Source organism: Buteo buteo, chromosome 23 (genome assembly GCF_964188355.1).
Source record: "Buteo buteo chromosome 23, bButBut1.hap1.1, whole genome shotgun sequence".
Taxonomy (NCBI): domain Eukaryota; kingdom Metazoa; phylum Chordata; class Aves; order Accipitriformes; family Accipitridae; genus Buteo; species Buteo buteo.
This window is the reverse complement of record NC_134193.1, coordinates 2,094,069-2,115,847: the sequence shown is the minus strand read 5'-3', so window position 1 is coordinate 2,115,847 and position 21,779 is coordinate 2,094,069. Positions and strand designations below refer to the sequence as shown.

The 21,779-nt window shown below is 50.6% G+C and overlaps 1 protein-coding gene across 3 annotated transcripts in view; it reads right to left on the bottom strand.

Annotated features, from left to right (window-relative positions):
• The window catches only part of PLXNA2 (plexin A2), a 190,380-nt gene that overhangs the window by 21,295 nt on the left and 147,306 nt on the right, over positions 1-21,779 (bottom strand). For 2 of the 3 annotated variants that reach the window (XM_075054722.1, XM_075054721.1), the window contains 9 exons: positions 20,292-20,409; positions 16,577-16,713; positions 13,215-13,382; positions 11,777-11,870; positions 9,671-9,910; positions 9,343-9,486; positions 7,932-8,166; positions 6,305-6,447; positions 4,268-4,536 (listed from right to left, as the gene is read on the bottom strand). In XM_075054722.1, the coding sequence (XP_074910823.1) occupies positions 4,268-4,536; positions 6,305-6,447; positions 7,932-8,166; positions 9,343-9,486; positions 9,671-9,910; positions 11,777-11,870; positions 13,215-13,382; positions 16,577-16,713; positions 20,292-20,409 (1,548 nt within the window). Of the gene's footprint in view, positions 1-4,267; positions 4,537-6,304; positions 6,448-7,931; positions 8,167-9,342; positions 9,487-9,670; positions 9,911-11,776; positions 11,871-13,202; positions 13,383-16,576; positions 16,714-20,291; positions 20,410-21,779 lie in introns of those variants that run through there. The other variant, XM_075054723.1, reaches the window with a different exon arrangement.

Sequence of the window (21,779 nt, the reverse complement as noted above, 5' to 3'; positions counted from 1 at the left end):
TGGCTCCTAATGATAGTTTTTAATGCCGGCTCTGCAGGACGGGGAGGCTTTCCTTAAAGCACCACAATCCCTTTTCCCGGGATGGGTACAGGATGGCGGTGCTGGTGGCAGGGTGGCTCACAGTCCACGTCTGAGCCGCGACCACGCAGCTCACGCTGGGGGAGGCAGGGGGGCAGGCGAGGCTGCCAGCCCACCCGTGAAGCCGTGCGGGCGAGAGCTGCTCCGCCGCAGCCCAGCCAGCTGCTGACGCGACCCTGGGCAACGCGGTTCTCCGCACTACCACCCTTCCCCTCCTGCCACACGTGCTACAAGGATCTGGTCCAAATTCCAGCAAGCGAAGAGGGATGGATCCCATCCCTTGCCTTCTGCAGCACCCTTTCCTCTGGGGACCGTCTGCCTCTACCGTGAGCCTGCAGCGAGGCAGCAATCCCACCAGGTCTGGGCATCTCTCTGCGCCTTCATCCCCTTGGCCGGCAGGTCTGCCTCTGGTGCCGTTCCTGGCAACCGCCTTTTTGAGCACTGGGCCACCAACCTGCTCCGGAGATGCCCGGCGGGCACGGCAATGCACTGAGCCCCCGCCTCCGCACGTATCCTGACCTGGAGCGAGTCACCGTCCCGTTCTGGACCCATTTTTCCCTATTCTCCTCCATCTGCTCTGCTGCCTTGAATTAGGGACTGCCTCTTGGTATGTATTTATCCAGCATCCCGCATGTTTGAAAACTCTGGCATTTAATGAAAAACACACACTATAGAAGCAACAGGGTTTGATCCCAAAGTCAAGCAGATCAAGTATAAACCAGAGATTTCAGCAAACAAAAACTGATGCCAGTCAGCAAGCAGACCTGGGGTCACGTTATCCATCATCTCTTAGGATCGCAACATCTGCCAGGAATTTGTGAAAATGTCTGCAGATCCCCAAAGAATTTAAGCCTGAATTGATTAAGTGCCTAAAAATTCATCCTACAAATTGACACACACATTGTTCTCCTGCTTAAAATATTTCAGTCACCCAATTAAGGAGGAGAAGCACCAGCACACTCCCACACCAATGACCTACGGAAAATGGAGCCAGTGATACAAACTAAAGAATAGGTGAAAAACTCAGAAAATTACACATTCAGGACTTCAGGGGGAATATTAATTTAATAAACTACTTTGTTAATAGAATATTAAATTAAGAATTGGCAAGCCTCCCGATTAGCCCTACCAGTGAAGTAATGCTGTGTCCTGTCCCTGTTGGCTGCTCATGCCCTGACACCGACACCAGCAGCGTAAAAATAACTGAAATACGGAGTGACAGAGAAGTTGGGGCATGTTGTGTGGGAGAAGGGTATCGGATACTCCTGTGTGCCTAGCTGTTCCCTTTTATTTCTTTATCAGAAATACAAGATCAGCTGAATGGAACAGCAAAAAGAAACACCTCGGAGCATCTCTGTCAAACCCCATTTATCCTTACCTTCAAGCACTGAATCTCACTCTCATCTCAACACAGACTGACACCGTGAGATATTTGCAGTGCATCAGTCCCGGGGACGGCCAACAATTGAGTTAATCATCGCTGTCCTACGCTGGCTGAGGAAAGAGGCTGCTCATAACCTTCATCGCTGCTGGGTGCAGCAGGAGCACTGTAGGCTCCTTGCAAACAAGTCTGCTGTGTACACTTTCCTTGGCCTCCTCCGCCTTTGAAATCGGATCGGTGGTGGATGGCTGGGTAAGCCATCCCTTAAACTCTGCCCGCCACCACGGGGCCTGACCTCTCTTTCTCTCCGCTACGCGGGGAGGGCTCTGCCGAGCCACAGCGATAGCTGCTGCCGGGCTTTGTGCTGCCCCTCGTACGCCGTCGCGGGGCTGGTATCTGAAATGCTGTTACAGGTCTGCCTCTAAAATAAAAAATAAGCTCCTGAAGATTAACGTGGCAGGGAAGGATCCCTAGACTTGGAGAAAAACCTTCACATATTGACCACATAACAAGGGCAAAGCACGATCCAGAGACGACTTTCCAAAGGAGTCTGACGCCAGCAACCAGCGCCTTGGCTGCCCCTCTGACTTTCTGAGGCACCAGGAATAAAACAAAACTAAACAAAAAGAGCTGAGAGAACCCAAAAAATAAATATGTATTTTATTAATTTTCCCTGCTATATCTAGGTCTCCAAACTGCTGCGTGCTGCGCTCTGTGCCAGGAACCAGAGCAGCTATTTGATTTAATGTCAACTTTCTTGCTGTCTCCCGCGAGGGGTAGTCATGGAAGAAAGAGAGAGGGGGAAACGAGGAAGAAAGAGAGAAAGAACTGAGTGCCAATTATCAACTGCTGCCACCAGAGAGCTCAAAAAATAAAAAAAACATATCTCACTTTGTGGCTGATCGCTCCTTATTAAGTCAGAGCAAGACGCTCCAGCCCGGGCTGTTTTGTGCACCACCACCACCCGAGAGCCCGCGGGGCACAGGGCTGGGACAGGGCTCCAGCCGTAGGTTTAATAGAGCCTGTAGCAATAGGACAAGGGGAAATGGTTTTAAACTGAAAGAGGGGAGATTCAGACTGGATATAAGGGAGACATTTTTTTCGATGAGGGTGGTGAAACACTGGACCAGAGAGGTGGTAGATGCCCCATCCCTGGAAACATTCAAGGTCAGGTTTCCCGAAAAATGGCTAAATCCTGGCACAGGACAGCCAGCCTCGACGCTGCTGGTGTCGCCCATAGCCCTGCCTCTTTGCTGGGTGCTGCAGGGAGGAGGGGGCATGACTCTGATCACCAGCCGTGTATTTTTTGGAGCACCATGAAAAGTCATTATTGATGGCTGAGGCAGAAGATGCCTTCCCAGCAACTTGTCAAACCACGGGGGAAATTAAGATGGCTTCCTTTTCCGAGATGAGTTATTGCCTCCGCAAACACAGCCAGATTTAAAGCAATTTCCTGTCAAGTATATTCATTACGGCTGGAGGAATCCCTGAAATTTTCCTAGAGCTGTGAAATCCTCTCCTCTCCTTCATCCTCCTGCTCCAGCAAGATGCCAGCGGAGCCGCAGGCGCAGCCAACGGGGCAGCCACGTTCCTGCCGCCGGCCACGGCCAGGCTCTGCAGCACGGCCAGGACCCAAAGGGACGTGGGACAGAGATGGCTCGTGACATGGAGAACAGTAGCCTTTTACTTGTGGTTGCTGATCTGGCCTTCATTAACGGCCTCTTTTCCCTTTTTTTTTTTCTGCCTTTTCCCAACATGATCTTGGGTGAGTTGCTTAATCCATTCTTGAGCTCCTTCCCCCAGCTATGAAACACAAACGCTGCTGCTCCATCCAGGCAGACACGGATCCCGCGAGGATAAAGCCCACAAATACCTGCGAGGTAGCTCAGATGCATGAGGGTGAAGGACACAGGAGCAGCCTGGCTGCAGAGGATGGGCTGCCATCAGGAGGGAGACCTAGCCTTGGTGGGCAGCCTGCCTTTCCCTGACGGCTCCAGGGGCAACTCATGGCATTGCCCATCCGAGAGGTACTTTTCTTCACTAGGTCTTTAATGCTCTACTCATCACGATAATACCACAGCTCGTGGGAGACAAGGACCATAAGGACTGTACAGACATGCAAGAAATCAGGCTCCTGTCCTCAAGAGCCTGAAGCCCGGTAAGACGGCTGAAAGAGCTGCATCTCTGCTCCTCCAGACCCTGCTGTCCCTCAGCTAGCGTCTCCTTTTCCCTGCTCGGATGCACAGGGCACTGCTTGGTACCAGCAACGTGCAGGTGAGGGAGAGCTCCAGTTTTTGTGCCATTCACGTCCCCGCCACGATGCTGCCCTGAGGACCGGCAGCGGGGGCTAAACCCCTTTGCTGAACTGCTCGGACATCTCCGCACACACGGGTGAGAGAAGCAGGAGCTCGCTCAGGCGGGGGCAGGCAGGAGGCAGCTGGGTGGCAGAGGTGACAGCGCTGGCATCATCACCTGCTCTCAGCCAAGCCAGGGTAGGGGGGACTGCTGGGGCAAGGCAGGAGATTATGAGTGAGAGAGACACGCAGCAGAGGTAATAGCTCTCTTGGATCCAATTTAAGACCCTGTTCAGCCATCTGTGAAATCACGGAATAGAGTTAACCCCGTGTCCTGGAGACAGGCGAAGAAATGGACCGGTCACCCAAAGTCCCCCATGGAGAGCAGCGTTTTCCTTCCTTTCCTTCCACCAGCCCCCTCGTCCCGCAGATCCACCAGATGCCACCAGCAGCGTGGCTGTGCCAGCCCGGCGAACCATGCCGACCTGCCCGCAGCCCCGTCCCCCTGCGTTACCTGCGCAGGAGCAGTTTGGGGTGGTTCTTGTTTTCCAGGTTCTTCTCGATGAGGTCGGAGAGGAGCTGCTTCAGCACGTCGGTGGCGTACTCCAGCTTGCCCTGCAGACCCGTCATGATGAGCGAGGCCACGTTGCCGCGATCGCGCATGGAGAAGCTGCGCTGCAGCTCCAGCGTTCGGATGAAGGTCAGCAGGAAGACTTTGTTGTTGATCAACTGAGCAAAGAGCTTCAAGGCCTTCTCCACGCTCTGCTGCCCGTTCCCTTGGACCTGTGGTGGGGGAGAGGATGCCCATCAGTCGAGGCACGGGAGGAGAAGGGACCGGTGGGCAGCCCTGCACCACCACGGGGTCACTCTGCCATCACTAGGGTTGGGGTGAATGGTTTAACCCTGGGTGCAAAAGCCAGCACCCCACCTCTCAGGGCCTCAGCATCCCCGAACATGGTCTCTGGCCAGTCCTGAGCAAGCGTCACCCTTTCTGTCCTCCCCCAGCTCTTCAGGACAGCTCGCCTTAATCGTTGCTCCCAGCTGCACCCTCTGCATGCCATAAAGCTCTTGCTTTAAGGCTAACGGCCCTATAAATGACACACAGTTTTGCTTGTTGTGCACAAAAAGTGACACTCTTGTAAGTAAATTAAATACTAATTCAGACTATTGCTTTACTATGGGACAAGTGTAAAAATTAATTGAGGCTTTCAGCCAGTTGCAGATTCAAGTAATTCATTACAAGTGAAAATGATGAACTACATTAAGCAACTCTTTACCAAACATCTTGGAGACTTATGTATTGGTTTTACTAACGTTACATAATTAAGCAACTGTGTAATTGGCAACACATTTATCACTTCTGCAATTCTGTTTTTCATGAGTAAAACAAATAAAAAGCATTCATATTTGTTTGCTAGAGCATCAGCTTATTTGGCAATTTAAACAGTGAACATAATGTGCGGGAGTGGAAAATTCAGGGCATGGGAATGGGCTGGGGAGGCTGGTACAAAGCTTGTGTGAGTTTTACCAACACCACGGCAACTGCTCAGTGTTGGTGGCCCACTGGAGAGGAATCTAATCTGATGCACTAATGCTAACTAGTGCTTGCCTGGAAAAGCAATGCAGCCCTATGGAGCACCAGCAATCAAGAATTCTTCCTCTTACATCTCTGGCTGAAGATTTGGGCCACCCCCTGGTCTGTGTGAAGGCAATAGGACTTTCAGGATTTACTGGAGCAATGCCAGTCTCCGAGAGGGAGCACTGAGCCCGGTACCTCTGGGCATCCCCGATGAAGGACGGCAGCCCCAAGCTCAGTGGCAGATAACGTTTCTTGAAGCAGCATCTTTTTTTTTTTTTGGCACTCTCGCAGGTGAGCAGGGCCCATCTGCAAGGTGATCTGATGGACCTTTTTATATTACCAATTTTTCTGATTCCTCAGTGAAAATCTTATACATATATATATATAATTTTTTTTTTTTTTTTTTTTTTTTTTTGCACATACTGGTAGAAAAAGCAGGGAGATAGAAGTGCTTGCTCACAGCCGGGCAGGAGGCCGGCCATGCCTGGGCACGGCGCTTGCCCTCCTGTGGACACGCCATGCAACAGCAGCAGCAGCAGCAGGATGCTCCAGGCAGGATGCTCCCAGGCGCACAGCCTTCCCCTGCACCGTAAGGTGATTAAGGGGACTTTAAAAGGACACCGATAACTTATCTGGCATGCTTTGCTGCCGGCCTATAGCAATATAAAAACCCATAAAACAAAACTAAAGCAACACCTGGGAGAAGAAACCGAAGGGAATCAAGCAATGTGTGATGGAGATAAAACACCAGCTTCTTAGTTAAAATTAACTCGGGGCTCATCCTGCTAACCCCAGTGCCTCTAATAAGAAATGTATATATATATGTGTGTGTGTGTGTGTGTGTGTATGTGTGTATATATATATATATATATATATATATATATAAGGCATAAAGGGGCTTCGGGGTTTCATGCTGGCTTCCCTGAGGACTCAGGGAAACTTCGAAGGGCTGGAGCACAGACTTTCCCTTACCTCCAGCTCCCGCAAGACAGGATGGTCCTCGATGCCAGGGAAAAGGACCCTCATGGCATACGTCCGATAGTCAAGGTACGGGATCCCGGAGCGATCCAGGTCACTGGTTAATTCATTTATGTCTGTCTGCAGCTCTGCAAAAGCTATTTGGGGAGAAGAGAACGAGACAGAGAAACACATGTGAGCTCTGGGAGCTGAGGCTGCGGGGCAGAGGCTTTGGGGAGGGCTGGCTGGCTGCTCTCCGTGGGCGCTCGGCAGCAACCGTAACTGGGCCGGCTCAGGAAACCAATTTGGAGGAGACCTTGCCACATAGCTCAGACAGACCCTCACCCTTGGAGACTCTGTCTCAGCAGCTGAGAGCAAGAGAGTACAGACTGCACAGAGCAGATGCCGAGAACAAAAGATGCTTATTAATTTGTATGCAGTTCACACCTGTGTATACACACCTAAAACACCTTTAAAGGCTGCAGATAGAAATGAGGATCTATTTTCATAACTTGGTGCCTCCCATATTTTCCTTTCTTCTTCTCCTCCTCCTCTATCAACAGTTGCCAAAATAATCAAATCTGATGCAGATCAAATCCAAGCAGCAACTGCTTGCTGCAGGGGTCAGGAAGGAATTTATTCTTCCTCTCACAACATAACATCACCATGTTATACAGCTGTATGTGTGTCCTTGTGTTCATTCTCCAAAGTATGAAATGCTGGCTCAGTAAGGTCTCTGTACCCCAGCTAGGCTGTGCCCGTGACGAAGCTGTGGTCTCTCCTGAACATATCTCATTCTTTGTCCTGTGCTTTCAAGGCTATCCTTTAAAAATCAGCTGAACAAATCCAGTGCAACTCCCTACATATACAGAGGTCACACTATGAAATTTGCAGCTTTCTATTTATTTTTCTTTGATTCACTAAGCTCCCTTCCAGCTGGAAGGATGTATGAAACAAGACTGCTTCTTGTCTCAACCCACCAGCTACAGAAAGGACTGCCCATGTCCACCTCCGCTCCCCTCGGAGAGGCCAGGCTCAGCCACCTCATTGCGAGGGACAAGACTCATCTGGGTTGAAATCCGCAAGCGGCAGGTCTAGCTGGTCCAAATAACACACAAGATTTCCCAGAAGCAAATATTTGAGGAGCTTCCTCCTATTCCTCAGACCTACTCTTGCTGCTCTGGGCTCACATCTTACAGACTGGAGGAGGGACTGGACCAGCTTTCCATTTGGCATACACGCTGTTTCTTGGGGGTCCGAATCTCCTCTGCTCCCTATCTCACTCTGTGCCTTTTTACTTTTAAAAGCCCTTCACTAAAAGGTCATTAGACAAGGGGGCATATTGTGCTGGGCACCCTGGGGCTCGCGCCGTCCTCGCAATGCGATCCAGGCATGTCGCTTAAGCAGGATCAAGCTCTAATCCTATTCTCTGCACATCAGGCAGCAGAGCCGTGTCTGCCGCTGACACACTTGTTGCTGCCCACCCTCCCGCAGTGGGGCAGGCGTGCAAACCTCGCAGGGGCACGCACCCCGCTCCTCGCTGCAAAAATCAGGAGACTGGGGTGGTTCCTGTAGGGAAAGCTGGGGACCAGAGCGTGGGGCCACAGCACACAGAGAGAGCCTGGTCCCGGGCAGTACTGACCCTCCTTGCACTCCAGGGCCACCCGGGACTCCAGATTGTCCATCTGCATCTGCAGCCTCTTGAGGGTCAGGTCGTTCTCTCGGGATTTGCGCTTGTAGGCGATGAGGACGATGATGACGATGATAAGGAGCAGGCTGCCTCCGGCGGCGATGCTGACGATGGCCGGCAGGGTCAGGAGGCTGTCTGAGATGATGCTCACCGAACCGGGGGAGAAGATGATACCACCAACACGCACCTACAAAGCACAATGGAGGTAACCAGCAGCTTCGGGTAAGGGTGTCAGCCTGTCCCAAAGCTCCGTCCTTCCCGGCTGGGGCACACACCACACGGGCTGTACAGACCCCTGAGGAAGCCCTGAAGTGCCTCTGATTCAGCCAAGACTATAGCAACTCCGATCGCCTTCAGACACAGAGGGTGCAGCTTATGCGAGCACAGGGAGGCTTCAAGTCATGATAAATGTGCCAGCCCTTCACTATCTCGGCTTTGTTCTTATTATCTGATGGCTCCATTTGACTTTCGTTTTATAAGCTTTCAACTCCCTTTTGTAAGCCATGGACATTAGCAACCCAGTGATAATTTCCCTGACAAGAAACCAGAGCGACTGGAAAGAGAGAACAGCGAAGGGAAGAGAAAGCCCGATGTGAAAGCTACAGAGCAAACACGCTGGAGGTTAATGCTGGGACAGGCTTTTCTTGGATGTGCCCTGGCCACAGATGCAAGCAGCTCTCAGCCAGGTTGCGCTTCTGTGAATCACGCTGTGATAATCTGAATATGTTTTGGATGCTAAACTTAAAGGGAAATAAATCACAGTTACAATCTCATTTGGGCTCTACTCAAGCACTTCAGCAGCTGCGTGCTTGGTCTGCGAGTGGATTTGAGGAAGCAGCAATGCCCAAAACCAAAGCAGAGGAAGACACCAACTGTTATCCTGGATGAGGCTGTTGATCCAACCCGTCCAGTGTTCAAATGTCCCTGGCTGCTTCTGCTTCGGGAAAAAAGCAAAACCTTTCCATCCGCTTAGCAGATCAGATATGGTACAAGGACTGATAAAATCCCTACAGGAGGGAGAACACAGGCCACTGAAAACAGTCTCACCTACTGAAGGAAGAGCAAGCAGCACCAGAGAAAGGATGGTACCGGGTGCTGAAGGCACTGCTAGAAAGATTTGTTCTTTCCAGAAGGCTCTGACAGTAGATGGTGAATCTCGGGGAGAGAATAAGAAGTTTCTCTGTGCTAATCCACATCAATATTTTAAGCTTCCAATTAGACAGCCATAAAGATCTGAAATCCTACCGATCCTTGGACATGAAATTGCACTCAATATCCGAGCAAGGCAGGGAGCTGGAGGAGGAGGAGGAGAAGGGATGGGGAGGGAGGGAAGGGATGCTGACAGCAGCGTTTGGTCCCTCACCATCACTTTGTGTTGTCCGGTGAGATTTGGTGGCTCACACAGCAGCTGGGTCTCGGAGATGGTGACAGCACAGGGTGTTTCTCCGATCAGCACGGTGTAGTTGAGCTTTGCTCCTCCAGGAGCGGGTGGGCACAGGTTTCTGCCCTAGGGACAAGGGAGAGAAGACTGTACAAAGATGCAGTGCATTTCTCCAGTTTTCATCTCATTCCTAGATTGTGCAAACAATGGGACTCTGTCTAGTGTACCCCATTCTCCAAAGGGGGTATAAAACTCCTCTCTCTGGGATTTTTTTTGCCTCTTCCCACGGGGCAAATAAGGGTCTCCTTACCTTCAGGATGATGGGTGACCCCGGCTTCTGCTCCAGCACCCCGGTCGGGCTCAGGAGTTCAAACGTCGGGTTGGGGTAGTATATGAACTTGGTGTCGTTGTAGACCAAGAGGGACTGCACGTTGTTAAAGATAAACCCAAACTCGTCTGGCCGCTCGACGGCGTCCAGGCCAGGCCGGTACTCGGGGGTGAGGGGGGGTGCGAGGCAGGCCAGCGCCGTGGCGTTCACCACCTTGCAGACCTGTGGGGAAGGTAATGCTTTGAAAAACGGCAGGGAAAAACTTATCCCAACCTGGACAATGATGTTCTGATTCCTTAAATACTCCCTGAAAAGCCCAGCGGATTCCAGTTTAGCTGGCAATATTTAATACAGGCTTCATGCACTGCAGCCGTAGTTTGGGGGAATTTGCTTCCCCTTCGGCCAGTGCAAAGGCACTGGTGCAGAGATGGAGAGTGAGCTTCAAAATGAGCAGTGTTTTAAAGCAGCTAGAGGCTTGCATAGTGGATCACTGAGCCCTTTATTTTTTCTTTTCTTTCCAGTTGCATCCTATTTGGCAATGCTAGCTTTGAAACACACCCATAGCGAATACCTGGTCCCTGCTACAAATGGGCGATTAGAGGCAATTCCCAAATGCCAGCGAGGGAGAGGAACGATCATCTGACACTCATGGGCTGGAGGTAACACGAAGGTCATCTCCTGCCAGGCTGAGGACACCCACAGCTCCTCCAGCCCTGGAAGCGGGAAGCTGGCTGATTTATGAGACTCTTGCCTTATAAAGCAGCAAGAGCCCAACCATTTGGCCTCCCTCCGTAAGTGGAAGATTTAATTTCACTCAATTTTGTGTCTTCAGAATTATTTTTGTAGTACTATAACTGCAACTGCTAGCAACAAAATTAGATGTCTTTTTAAAAAGAGCTCAGATGAAAAAGGTCTTCAGAGGGGAAGGAAGAAAGGGAATAGGAAAAGACTGTGAAGTGATTTGCCCTTTCCAAGATAATACAGATTCAGTCAGAAAGATCACTGCATAGAAACAATATATTTCAGTTTTACGTGGTCAAAATAATTCCTGCGGGTCCTGGAGGGACAATTCTTATTTGTAGCATACAAGAACATCTTAGTTCCTGTTTAGCTGAGGATTCATTTCAGTTTCTCACTCTTGGACTGAAAAAATACAGATAGGGGAAGGAGGTGGCATTTCAGATCAACCCCAAACTCTGCTACCAACTCCTTGCTTTGGGAACATCAGGGTGATAGACGGGAGGAGGGGAAGGAGGCAGAAAAACAACACCCAGCTTCACCAAAATACCCAAAGCCCCATGGCCAGCATCCTTTGCATGGTGAGGAGGGCACGGGGAAGCAGCACCTGGCCTTACTGTGGCGATCTAGCTGCAAAAGTGGCCTGAAAGCTTCTTGTTCAGAAGCGGTTCCCCTCTCTCCTTCCCTCCCTGGGCTGGTACAGGCTTGCGGGGCCCAGAGCTGCAGCAATAGGAGGTTTATTTATAGAGAGGCAGCTAGGGAGAGCCTGGTTAAACATAGCAGCCTTGTAGCTGGCAGGTCTCAGCGCCTAGCTCTGGGCTTTTACAGAAAGAGCAGGACTAAAACGGGAAGTGTGGAGCAGCTGGGAATGAGGGGACAGCTACACTTGGACTTTCCATTGTAATGTGCCGGTAGAGCTGAGTTAGGTACTGGAAATGGAAGGATGCTGGGGAGAGGAGGGCTCCTGGGGCTCAGGGGCTCTGACAAAAGGGGGAATTTCAGGAGTGAAACAAGTTTATCAGACCCAAGACAGAATTTATGCAATGGAGATGACCTAAAATGGAGTCCTCCGCTTCTAGCTTTGAAAACTCCTTGGCAGTTACTGTGCTGCTGAGGAAGTAATTTCCCATTTCTGTGTGTCAGCACCCCTCTTGCCAGGGTCCCCAATTCAGGTAAGTCTAGGGAAATACCCCCAGAGCAGCTTTTGCCACGGCAAGTCTCACCACGCAGAGAGCACTGGCACTAGTAACCGCACGTGTGCACCCAGGTGGGGGGGACCGGCCGTGCGGCAGCGCACGGGGACGATCCCAGCCGCAGCCCAGCACCACTGCGCCGACAGCAGCTACTTACGTTGACGAACTCCTTGCCGTTGTACTTGACGCGGATCCTCGGCTCCTGGATCACGTCCAGGTTGGAGCCGATGATGGTCAGAGGCGTGTATCCGCTGCGGAGAACAAGGAGACCCCTGATTAACGCATCTGGCGGGAGGGGCTGGGGCTGTGCAGAGAGACTGTGCTTGACAATAAGGATGCTGGTTGATCTCAGAAAGATGTTTTCTGCAGACACTTCAGGCATCAGGTGACAGCATGGATTAATACCCACTCCCTGAGTCACTGAGGAGTGGTGTCTCAAGTTAGCTAGATTTTCTACTCTCAGCTGCACCCTCTCCCACCTAACAGCACTGCAAGGCAGCAGGATGAGAAATGGGACCAAAGAAATCAACTGAGCTGAGACTAAATACATAAGACAATAAATTAGTCACAGTGTTTAATGATTTACATAGTGATGTTTTTAAGGAACACGACAAATGGTACGTGCAGTGAAGGAACTGACGTGCACTCGCATCTGGACTGCAGACGCAGCAAGTTGTCTCACGGAGCAGGGGAGGGATGAAGAGCACCCGGTGCCATCAGGGCCGGGGAGGACACAACCCCCCAGGCTACAGTACCCCCATTCTCCTACAGCCAGTGCCCCTGAGCAAAGTCTTTCACTCTTGGCTTCTTCTCTCATGTGTTAACTGGAGCAGCACAGCCCAGATTCACCCGAGTCTCCAGCACCTCTGCAGCAGAGCCCAGCTATTCTCTTCAGAGCACCTCTGTTAGCAGTCCTGACCATCAAACCCATCTCACCCGAAACCAGACATGATCTTGAATTTGGACACAAAGCAAACATCTCGCAGAGCCTGCTGCGAGACACTTATTTCTTTCAAGGGCAATTTTAAAAAATAATTGGAATTTGAAATGAATAGCTGTGTTACAGCGCTTGTGAGCACAACCATTAAAGTAACACCAGGGGACGAGTATGGCCCAGGGTTTTCAGCAGCAACAACGTCACGGCGATGTGACAGTGCTGGCTGCCCCGTTCCTAGCAGTGAAGCTGGGATAAACAGTACGTTTTGATTAGCATCAGCTTTTTCCTTTCTTGGTGGTTGCTGGTTTTGTTTTATTCCAGGACTACAAGAAGGAGCCTTTAATGAGCAATTGTGCACTTCTTCAGCAGATGGAAGTCATCTTGGCTTCATTCGTGCTCCCAGAATCTCAGTGCAGACTGCTACTGCTGTAATTGCCTGGGTAATCACAACTACTGTAGTAACTCTGGACCTGATTTTCGGTAAATGCTAATGCCGCAGATGCCCAGCCCTGACAAATCCAGGACGCTGGGTGCGACGTGCATTTCCAAACAGACCCTCCTTTGGCCTCACTGAGCGTATGCTGAGAGACAAGACCCAGACCAGGCGAGCTGGCTTCTCTCGCGCTGCCGAGGACCCGCTGTCAGAGCCTTGCGTTACCTGGCGATGCTCCACTCGGGTTCGATGTGCTGCACCTTCGGATCGTCGATGTACTCAAACAGCAAGGTCCGCTCCAGCTGAGCCCGGTCGACGCTGACGGAGACGTGAACAGCCCCCAGGCCGTGGGCTGACGGGGCAGACACGCAGACGATCTCGTTCATGGATCGCCTGGGCAAGAGAGAAGCCGGGGAAGCGTTAACGGGCGGTCGCAGCATGGGGGCAAAAAATGACCCTTTGTCCTGGGGCTGTCCTGCAGCTGCAGCGGAGCGGCTCGCTAAAAGGCTGAGCCGTCAGTCAGCCCCGGACTCTGACACCTGCGAAGGGGATGAGCTCCCGAAATGGGCAGGAGGGCTTCGCTGGCACGGGAGGGAGGGAACGGAGCTCTGTGCGGGAGGGGAGTCAGCCTACCCACCAAAAGCGAAGCGCAGGCTCCCTGAAATTACTCTTTGTGCCAAACTGCAGCCTCCCACATCCCTCTGTGAACCCGCTGCCTTCTGTTGGGCGTGTGAAAACAGATGGCTGCTTTTTAAATGGGATGCATAAGCTCACTCAAAAGCCAAATTCTTCCCCTCCCCACCCCAGTGCACACACGGGCCCTTGTGAGCAGCATAATGGAGCCCGCGAAGCCCCCGCCTGGGAAGGCCGATGCCACCGTCGCCGCTGCCTTCCAGCTTTGTCTCCCCGTCAGAGCAGGGGTGACCTCGGCCTCGGCGCTGGCTGGCCGGACACAACAGACCATCTGCTTCCATCGGAGCCCCGGAGAAGGTCGAGGCGGCAGGGTAGCGAGGCGCTGTCAAAGCACAAAGGGGCTGGTGGATGGATGGACGGACGGACGGATGAAGGGGAACGAGATCCGAGCGGTGCCGCTCCTGCTGCCGGGGCAGAGCTGGCAGGAACCGTGCAGCTCTGCGGAAAGCCGGGATGCTGCTCCCACGGGAAGGGCCAGACTGATGCCCCTGCAAGGCCAGTGCCCCTGCATGGCCACCCGTGGGTTGTCCCGCTTGCCCAAACCTGCCCCCGGCTCGCCAAAAAGGCCGTGCTGCTTCTGCGGCTCATTTATTTTTGGCTTCTCACAGGGGAGAGGGCAGGCAGGTCTTCAGCACCTCGCTGCCAGTTTGGCACTTCAATCAAAACCTCCCGAACGCCCAGCCTTTGCTGCCCTGGTCCTCCTCAGAGGCTGGGCGACTCGTGGAGGTGCCTGAACGGCTGAGGCTCCAGCGCAGCCGTGCCCCTGCTCTGCTTCCAGCAAAGCTCCCGTTTCTCTGCCTGGGCAGGGGGATGCTGTGTGGTCCCCTTTTCGGGGCCCTTACAGACTCCCCGCTCTCCCTAAGGAGCGCGGGCACGTCACTCGGAACTGGGCATTTCAGGGGGGTATGGAAGAGCGGGTACCACAATGTTCCCAGCTCACACCTTGGCACGCTCGTCCACCACAACCGAGGGAACAGAAACGACCTCCTAAAATACCTGAAACAAACCGGACTTGACCGTTTCTATTGATGCAATTGCACGTCTACCCCTTCCCACCCTCCTCCTCCCTCCCTCATCTTATCCTCCGTCTCCACCTAGGTTTAATTTAACCATGAAGGCATCCTTGTGCGAGGAGCGCGTTTCTCCACCCTCCTTGCGGATTCTCAGAGTGTTTCCGTGCACAACCGTGCAGCTGAAGAGCTGCCTGCTGCCTGCTCTGCTGCCCTGCGCCGGCGCAGCCGCTCAGACTCCACCGCGCCTGCTTAGCTCTGGCGTGAGATCCAGAGTGACGCATCGCTGCTGGCAGAGCTGCTCTCAGCTCCCTGTGATCAGTTAATTAGCTTTCTGTGCTATTATTATGTCGTCATGGTGAATCTACCCACTCCTCCGATCAGAGAGGGGAGAATGGGGGAAGCTGTAATTAGAGTGAATCTCATTAGAAACTGCTTCATCTAATCAGGCTCCCCCACACCCTCGAGTACAATTGAAGTTCATTGCCTCAAAACAGTCCAAGCAAAACAAAGTGCACAGCGTGACCCCACATGAAGGATGGTGCCATTCATGTACTGCCGCTTGCTTTGTTTAAGTTTCTGCTTGCCTGCTGTAATTAGAACATACAGAGAATTCAAAACTCTTCCAGGTTTTGCAGGTCAGTATCTGCAGGTTGCCTGAATATAATCATATATTTAAGGGATTATATTACAGGGCTGATCCTGCTCTCAGGCCAGCTTGCAGGCTGCTTCTGCTGGTGGTAACGCCATTACCCGTGTGCATCTGAGGATGCAATCTGGCATCTCTGCTTCGGATATGGGAAGAAATGTTGACGGATCGGTTACAGTGCTTAGCACTTGGAGAATTGATCTGCACTGGAAGACTTTGGCGTGTCCAGACCTCCTGAAGCACCACTCTAGGATGGACACAGAATAAGCACTGCTAATATCCCAACGTGGTCCCACATCTGAACGCTCACAGCTCCCGTATTGGAGAACCTCTCAGTCTTCTAGATGAGAAATTCACCTCCAGGGGTCTTTACTTTCCCAGAAACTTCCTCGGTTCCTCCTGGGAAGCCTGAGCGAGGATCTGACAGGCAGAATCCCTTTGTACATCACACCACTTTGCTTAGGTTCCCGCATAGGCTGCACCCACGCTATGAAATGCATACTGCCAGCGCTTGCAGGGCACCTATGTACGCTTGGTACGGGGCACGGATGTGTACGTGATGCACACAGATGTATACTGCATGTATCTTTTTTTAACTAAGCCCCAAGAAAACCCATTAAACCCTGCAAATGTCAACTCTGTGTTTACACTGCTGGGTAAAAAGCAAATTTGCCATAGAAATCCCAGAGGAGATTGATGGCTGCACAAGTTTCTCAGCAGAAGGCGTGTGCAGATCCTGGCTTTGCTCTGCCACGCAGAAGCCCACCCCTTGCTCAGACCATTTCTAGGAGTTTGAGGCACCTGCAGCAGCGGCTGCAATAAAAGTAATGCAAGCTGTTGATCTGTGAAAAGAGAAACTAGACGTTTCTTATAAATGTTACATTTTCTTCAGATCAGCTGGGCTGGGGGCAGGTACTGATGACTACTATGAACATCTTACAATCGCAGTGATGTGTGCCTCAGATTTTTGGACCAGTTAACATTGTAACGGCATTAAAATGAAATAACGGACAGCGCTAATACCGACGCAATCCCTCCCTTGCCAAGCAAGGCTCAGTCACAGTAAGACAGAAGATGGTTTCCTGTAATAAAAGAGGGAATGGGAGCCTTCAGGTGTCCCCAGGTGAATTTTTGCCATGGCTGCGTGTTCAGCTACAGCAGAGAGACGGTGGTGCAGCCCTGATAACCGGGACGTGCATGGCAGGACCCCGCGCTGGCCCAGCTCGGTCCCTTACCCGTAGAATTCGCAGGTCTGGTTTCCCAGGAGCACCGACACACGGCTGCCGGCTCCCAGGTAGTGCCCGGAGATGGTCACCATCGTCCCTCCTGACTCTGGACCGCGACTGGGATTCAGGAAACTCACCGCTGGAGTCTGGAGAAAGAAAAGGACAAACTCAGCACTCCTGCCTGCTGCGAGGGGAGCTGTCAGTAAGCCGTGCCAGCCGGAGAAGCACCGTCCCCAGAGCATCTTCATGCTTTGGTTGAGTGGGGATATCCTTTCTAAAATGGAAAAGCAAAACATGGATGCATCCTGGACATCTGACAAATCTCCTGCTAAGTTTTCAAACCCAGCTCTGAAAGAGAGATGTGCCTCAACAAAACGATCGCAAATTTAGCCTCAGCTAAATTATGTATTTACCTTCAACTTTGTTCTTAAACAAAGGTAAGCTGTTTGCACTGCAGTTTCAAAAAACTAAATATATCCCAAGCCAAGCAAACTGCCACAATGGAAATTCGAACCCAAATGTTTAAAGTTTGCCAATGTGTTAAAGCATCAAAAAAACCCACCAGGGTCTGGTAATGGGAAATACTGCACAACTTTAACAAAAGGCTCTACCATCAGCTCCAGCGTAATATGAACCACCAGTGATAGTATTGTGGGGGCAGACCCTGTTTCCCATTGCTGATGGAAAGACATCCTTGGTGGGCAAACTTAGATCCCACTTGACATTTTATTGGTGATATTATTGCAGCAATATCATGTCTTTATCCTGCCTTCCACCAGGATAGCTATTTATCCCCCTTAATAGAATTTGCAGAAAGCAGGTACCTTTTTATTTGTTTTCAATCAGTGGATATTTCCAAATTGTTTTACTAATGCTTTCACATTACCCTCTTTATGACTCTCATCTGCAAAGGCTGGCAGCCTCCCAGCTTCACTCCCCTGGTACCACCTGCTTGGCAGCTCGGTGCGTTTGTCCTGTTTTCTCTACTGTTTTCACAATGCAATATGTGTTTTCTGGGTGCCACAGCATTTGCCAAAGCAGCTTAGACCAAAAGCCTGTTTGACCCTGCTTTCTGAATAGACCAGAGAAAAAAACACAATCCACCCTGTTGTGGGTAATTATGGAATAATATTACAGGAGGGAAGGACTTGTACTTCAACTGCTCATGGTCAGCTCACAGCTCTTATTCTAGCTGGGGTCAGGAGTCGGACTCGATGATCCTCATGGGTCCCTTCCAACTCAGGATATTCTATCATTACCCCAGCTAGTGACAATACTAGACAATCTGAATGGTAATAGCAATGGTTATGCTAAGTAGGCTTCGGAGCATTTCATACAACCAAGAGGAGCGATTCCAAAATGCAAAAAAAACCTCCAAAGCATGTTCAGTGTGTGATTGCCCATCAAAACCCACCCATATCCAGTCCAACCCTGGCGACTGTTCCCCAGGTGAATTAGGAACAAGCTGCACCCTTGTGAACGCTCCAGACGGCGAGAGCCCACTATCAGCACCCTCCTCCTCCAGCCCCATCCCCGGGGCCAGTCTGCTCGTGGAAGCCCGGGGACAGAAAGGAGCAGTTATTTAACACGTCCGTGAGGTCCAGCAGTTCCCATATACACACCAGTGACAGAGCTGTATGCATACTGGAAAGCACAGCCCTCCTCTGCATTCAAAATCAATTATAAGCACCTCCTGGCTATGAGCATCTGACGTTTCTGGTGCGAGCATCACCTTGTCTAAGCATTGCAATCCTTGGAAATTCAAACCATTGCCAAAAATAGAAACTCAGGCTGTAGCCCCAAGCAGTCATTCTTGTAAACAAGGAGAAGACAGGAGAGCTGAGGGTCCATCCTAGAGACCTGCAAAAACTCCCAAGGCTAGGGTGAGGCCAGCCTTGGATGAGGGCCTGAAAGCTGAATAAGAATTTTCCATCTTCAACTCATGATTTGGTTATAATTATGACAGATTTACAGATCCAAAGTAGCTCCAAGGTTTCACCTCCCCAGATAAAACGGGTGTAATTAAGGTGACAGCATCGCTCCTGCGTGGTGTCAGGCACCAGATGAGCTCACTAAGGCATGAACCCTCTCAGGGTCAGAACAGAGCTCTGCTTTAAGGTACCAATCAATTTTACTACTGACTTTAATGGCATAAACCAGCTGTAATGGAATTTGTGGCGGCGCTAAAGAGAAAAATAGAGGCCAACTAACAAAAGGGAATGATGTGCCAGAAGTTTTAGATGCCTGAGAAAAAGATACGATATAATCAGGGTAAGTGCTGGAAATCAGAAGTAACAATGCAAAGGATGATAACGCTCGGCATATGCTCACCAGCTTGCTGCACGGTACTACTCCAAGATTCATCTCTGCAATTACCTTCCACTGGCTCCTGGTTATTATTTAACGCAAAGCAAGAGAGCATCTTCCTTGCGTCACTTGGGAACCTGCCATTCAACAACGGCAAATCTGGGGACTACAGTGGCAGTGCCCTGTGATGATCAGAGGGGTTTCTGGCATATTTGAGCAAAAAGGGGTGATATTTTGCACCCCTGCTATATTGTTGAATAAATGAAACCCTAGGGGAGGGTGTTGCTTACACCACCAATAGGGTGGCAGGGGCTAGCCTGATTTATCTCTCAATTAGTTTACAAATTGTGGACCATTGGTAAGTGCTGGCATTTCCCTGCATACAGATTCCACTAAGCACAAAATCAATGTGGCTGGATGAAGTGCCCTGTTTAGGCAAAACTGGAGATATGAGAAACCCCAGCTGTGGCTTTTAAGTTTATTAATCAAAAGGCTGCTAATTAAACAACTGAAAGAAATGACCTACTCAACCAATGGAAGCCCACCAGCCCAGAGAGCAGCTCTCCATTAAGCGGATAGAGAAAGCCTACACTGAACCAGCATCCTTGGAGGGGGAAAAAAAACCCTGAATATTTGGATGCAGAATTACCCTTCCATCCCGAAGGGCATCATGGTGAAAAAATTAAATCTATAGACACAGAAACTAACTCAGATATATTTAGGTTTCACAGGAAGTTGATTAAGTTTCTAGCAGGACCTCAGATCCTGAGCTGCAGAACGATGGACTCTGGTATTGCTCTCCTGTTGGTGTTTCTGCGTTCATGCAAAAAGGCCTATCGGTGCCTGTACGTGTGTACACACGTATGTGTAGAAACATCTTCAAAACCAGCAAGAAGCAGCACCCTAGATTCGTCCCCATTAACTAAGCACCAAAGTAACAATGTCCATTACAAACAAAGGAAAATTTTTAGTGCTGACTCCAACTCCTTGACGATTCCTCATGCACAGAAAGTCCTCAGGTACAGAACAAAGTTACACTTTGTGTAACGCTCCTGCTGGTGTCACAACAATGCACTTTGCAAGGAGTAACAGCCTAGCAATTCAGAAGGTTATCACTATTTTGGAGGTGCAAAGCTGAAACCAAATGCTGTGGGAACCCTGGTTTAGGTTCCCACATAAATCCTGTTTATTCTGTAGGACTGCACGAGCTCTAGATCCTGAAAACTGCGCTCGTTGACTGGACTACCAAGAAATCATGCAATGCCACGGGGAAAGCATCAGAAAAGGATGGCAATTTTGGGATTGTCTCCTGGTGTTGAACCCCCTCCATCTGACCCGTGCGCTCGCAGAGCACGGCTGTTCCCACGGGGGGGCACGCGCGCTGCCCCCCTCCTCCCCGCCTCGGCAGGACACTCACCACGAACATGTACTGCTGCGTGGACTTGGCCATGAACTCCGGCTTGCACTCTCCGATGCACAGGAGCACTGGGCCGGAGCTGATCCCTGGAAGCGCCTGCCCCATTTCACAGACGATCCTGGAAGCAGAAATGCCACAGTAAGGCTTTGGCAGGAGGTGCCAACAGTGCCCTGTGTAGCTCCACGCAGGGCTGGCTTCCCCCCCCCCAAAGTATTTAACTTTGATATCTGTCTCTTTAGAAGAAGTTAATTACAGAGTCTATTTTTACCCCATGTAGTAATTTGAAGAAAAAAATCAAAATTAGACATAATTATTACAAGCTGTAAACTCCAGAGCAAAGCAGAGCACTAATGGCAATATATTAGCCAGTAGCAAAGTGAGTGCAAAGTCCTCAGAGTAACAGATGAGTTCATTAAGGGAACAGCTCACACTGCAGTCTCCCAGTTAATCAAAAATGAAGAAACCTGCTGCGACGGATGCAGTAGACCCCTTAACCAAAGTAGCCATAATTTGGTACAGGCTCCAAAGGAGGTAAAGGCCTGAGCCATAGCTGGGCCAGGAACTTTTCTAGTTTCAATCTGTTCTCTGAAAACCCAAAAAGGAGCAGAGTGACCCGGTGAGCATTGATGCACATGACCTTGGAACACTGATCACGCAATTAACACTTTTATCAAGGAACAAAGAAAGTTGTGGGCACAAGGAGTCTCATGCATATCTTTCCCATCACATGTAACTTGACTACAAGCCAACAACTTTATTCCATAAATACGACAGCCTAAGTGAGCCTTCTGTGCGCTCTCCCTGCAGGGCAGCGTGGCTGCGTGGCGGTGATCTCCCCTTGAGCTGGGACGCCTCTCAAGGTTCCTCCTCGAGGCAGAGAGACCTTCTACCACTGGCAGATCTTTGGTAAGCGACTGCTATTACACATAACCTTGTAGTATGGTAACCTTGATTTGTGCCTTGGTAACTTTGATTTTGTCTTGGTAACTTTGATTTGTGCCACTTTGATTTGACTTGGTAACTTTGATTTGTGCCACTTTGATTTGACTTGGTAACTTTGATTTTTGTCTTGACAGTTTTGAATCACTGTTCAAATGATTGTGCTCTACAGTAAGAGAGTGAACCTTGCCATCGAACTTTGTTAAGTTGCGCTTTTACAACATCATATTAAAACCGCTTTTGCTAATACCTTTGACAGTGGTCCTTTCAGCGGTCTAAATCACCCATTCATGACACCTGCTCTGGGATGGAGAGCAGCCTTTACAAGGGAGATGGGGCTGGCTAACACAGAACATACCGAAGCTGGTAAAAGGAGTTAATGGCACTGAAAGACACCGATCTCACGCTCCTCGCGTGGCCCAGCTCAGCCCCGTGGGCACATCCCGAGGCAGGGGAAGCCGTAAGGACAGGAGAGCTGCTGGGGTTAACCACAGCGGCCCAGGCTGGAAGATGAGGAACCCCTCATTACACACCCTGTGGGTGCGTAAT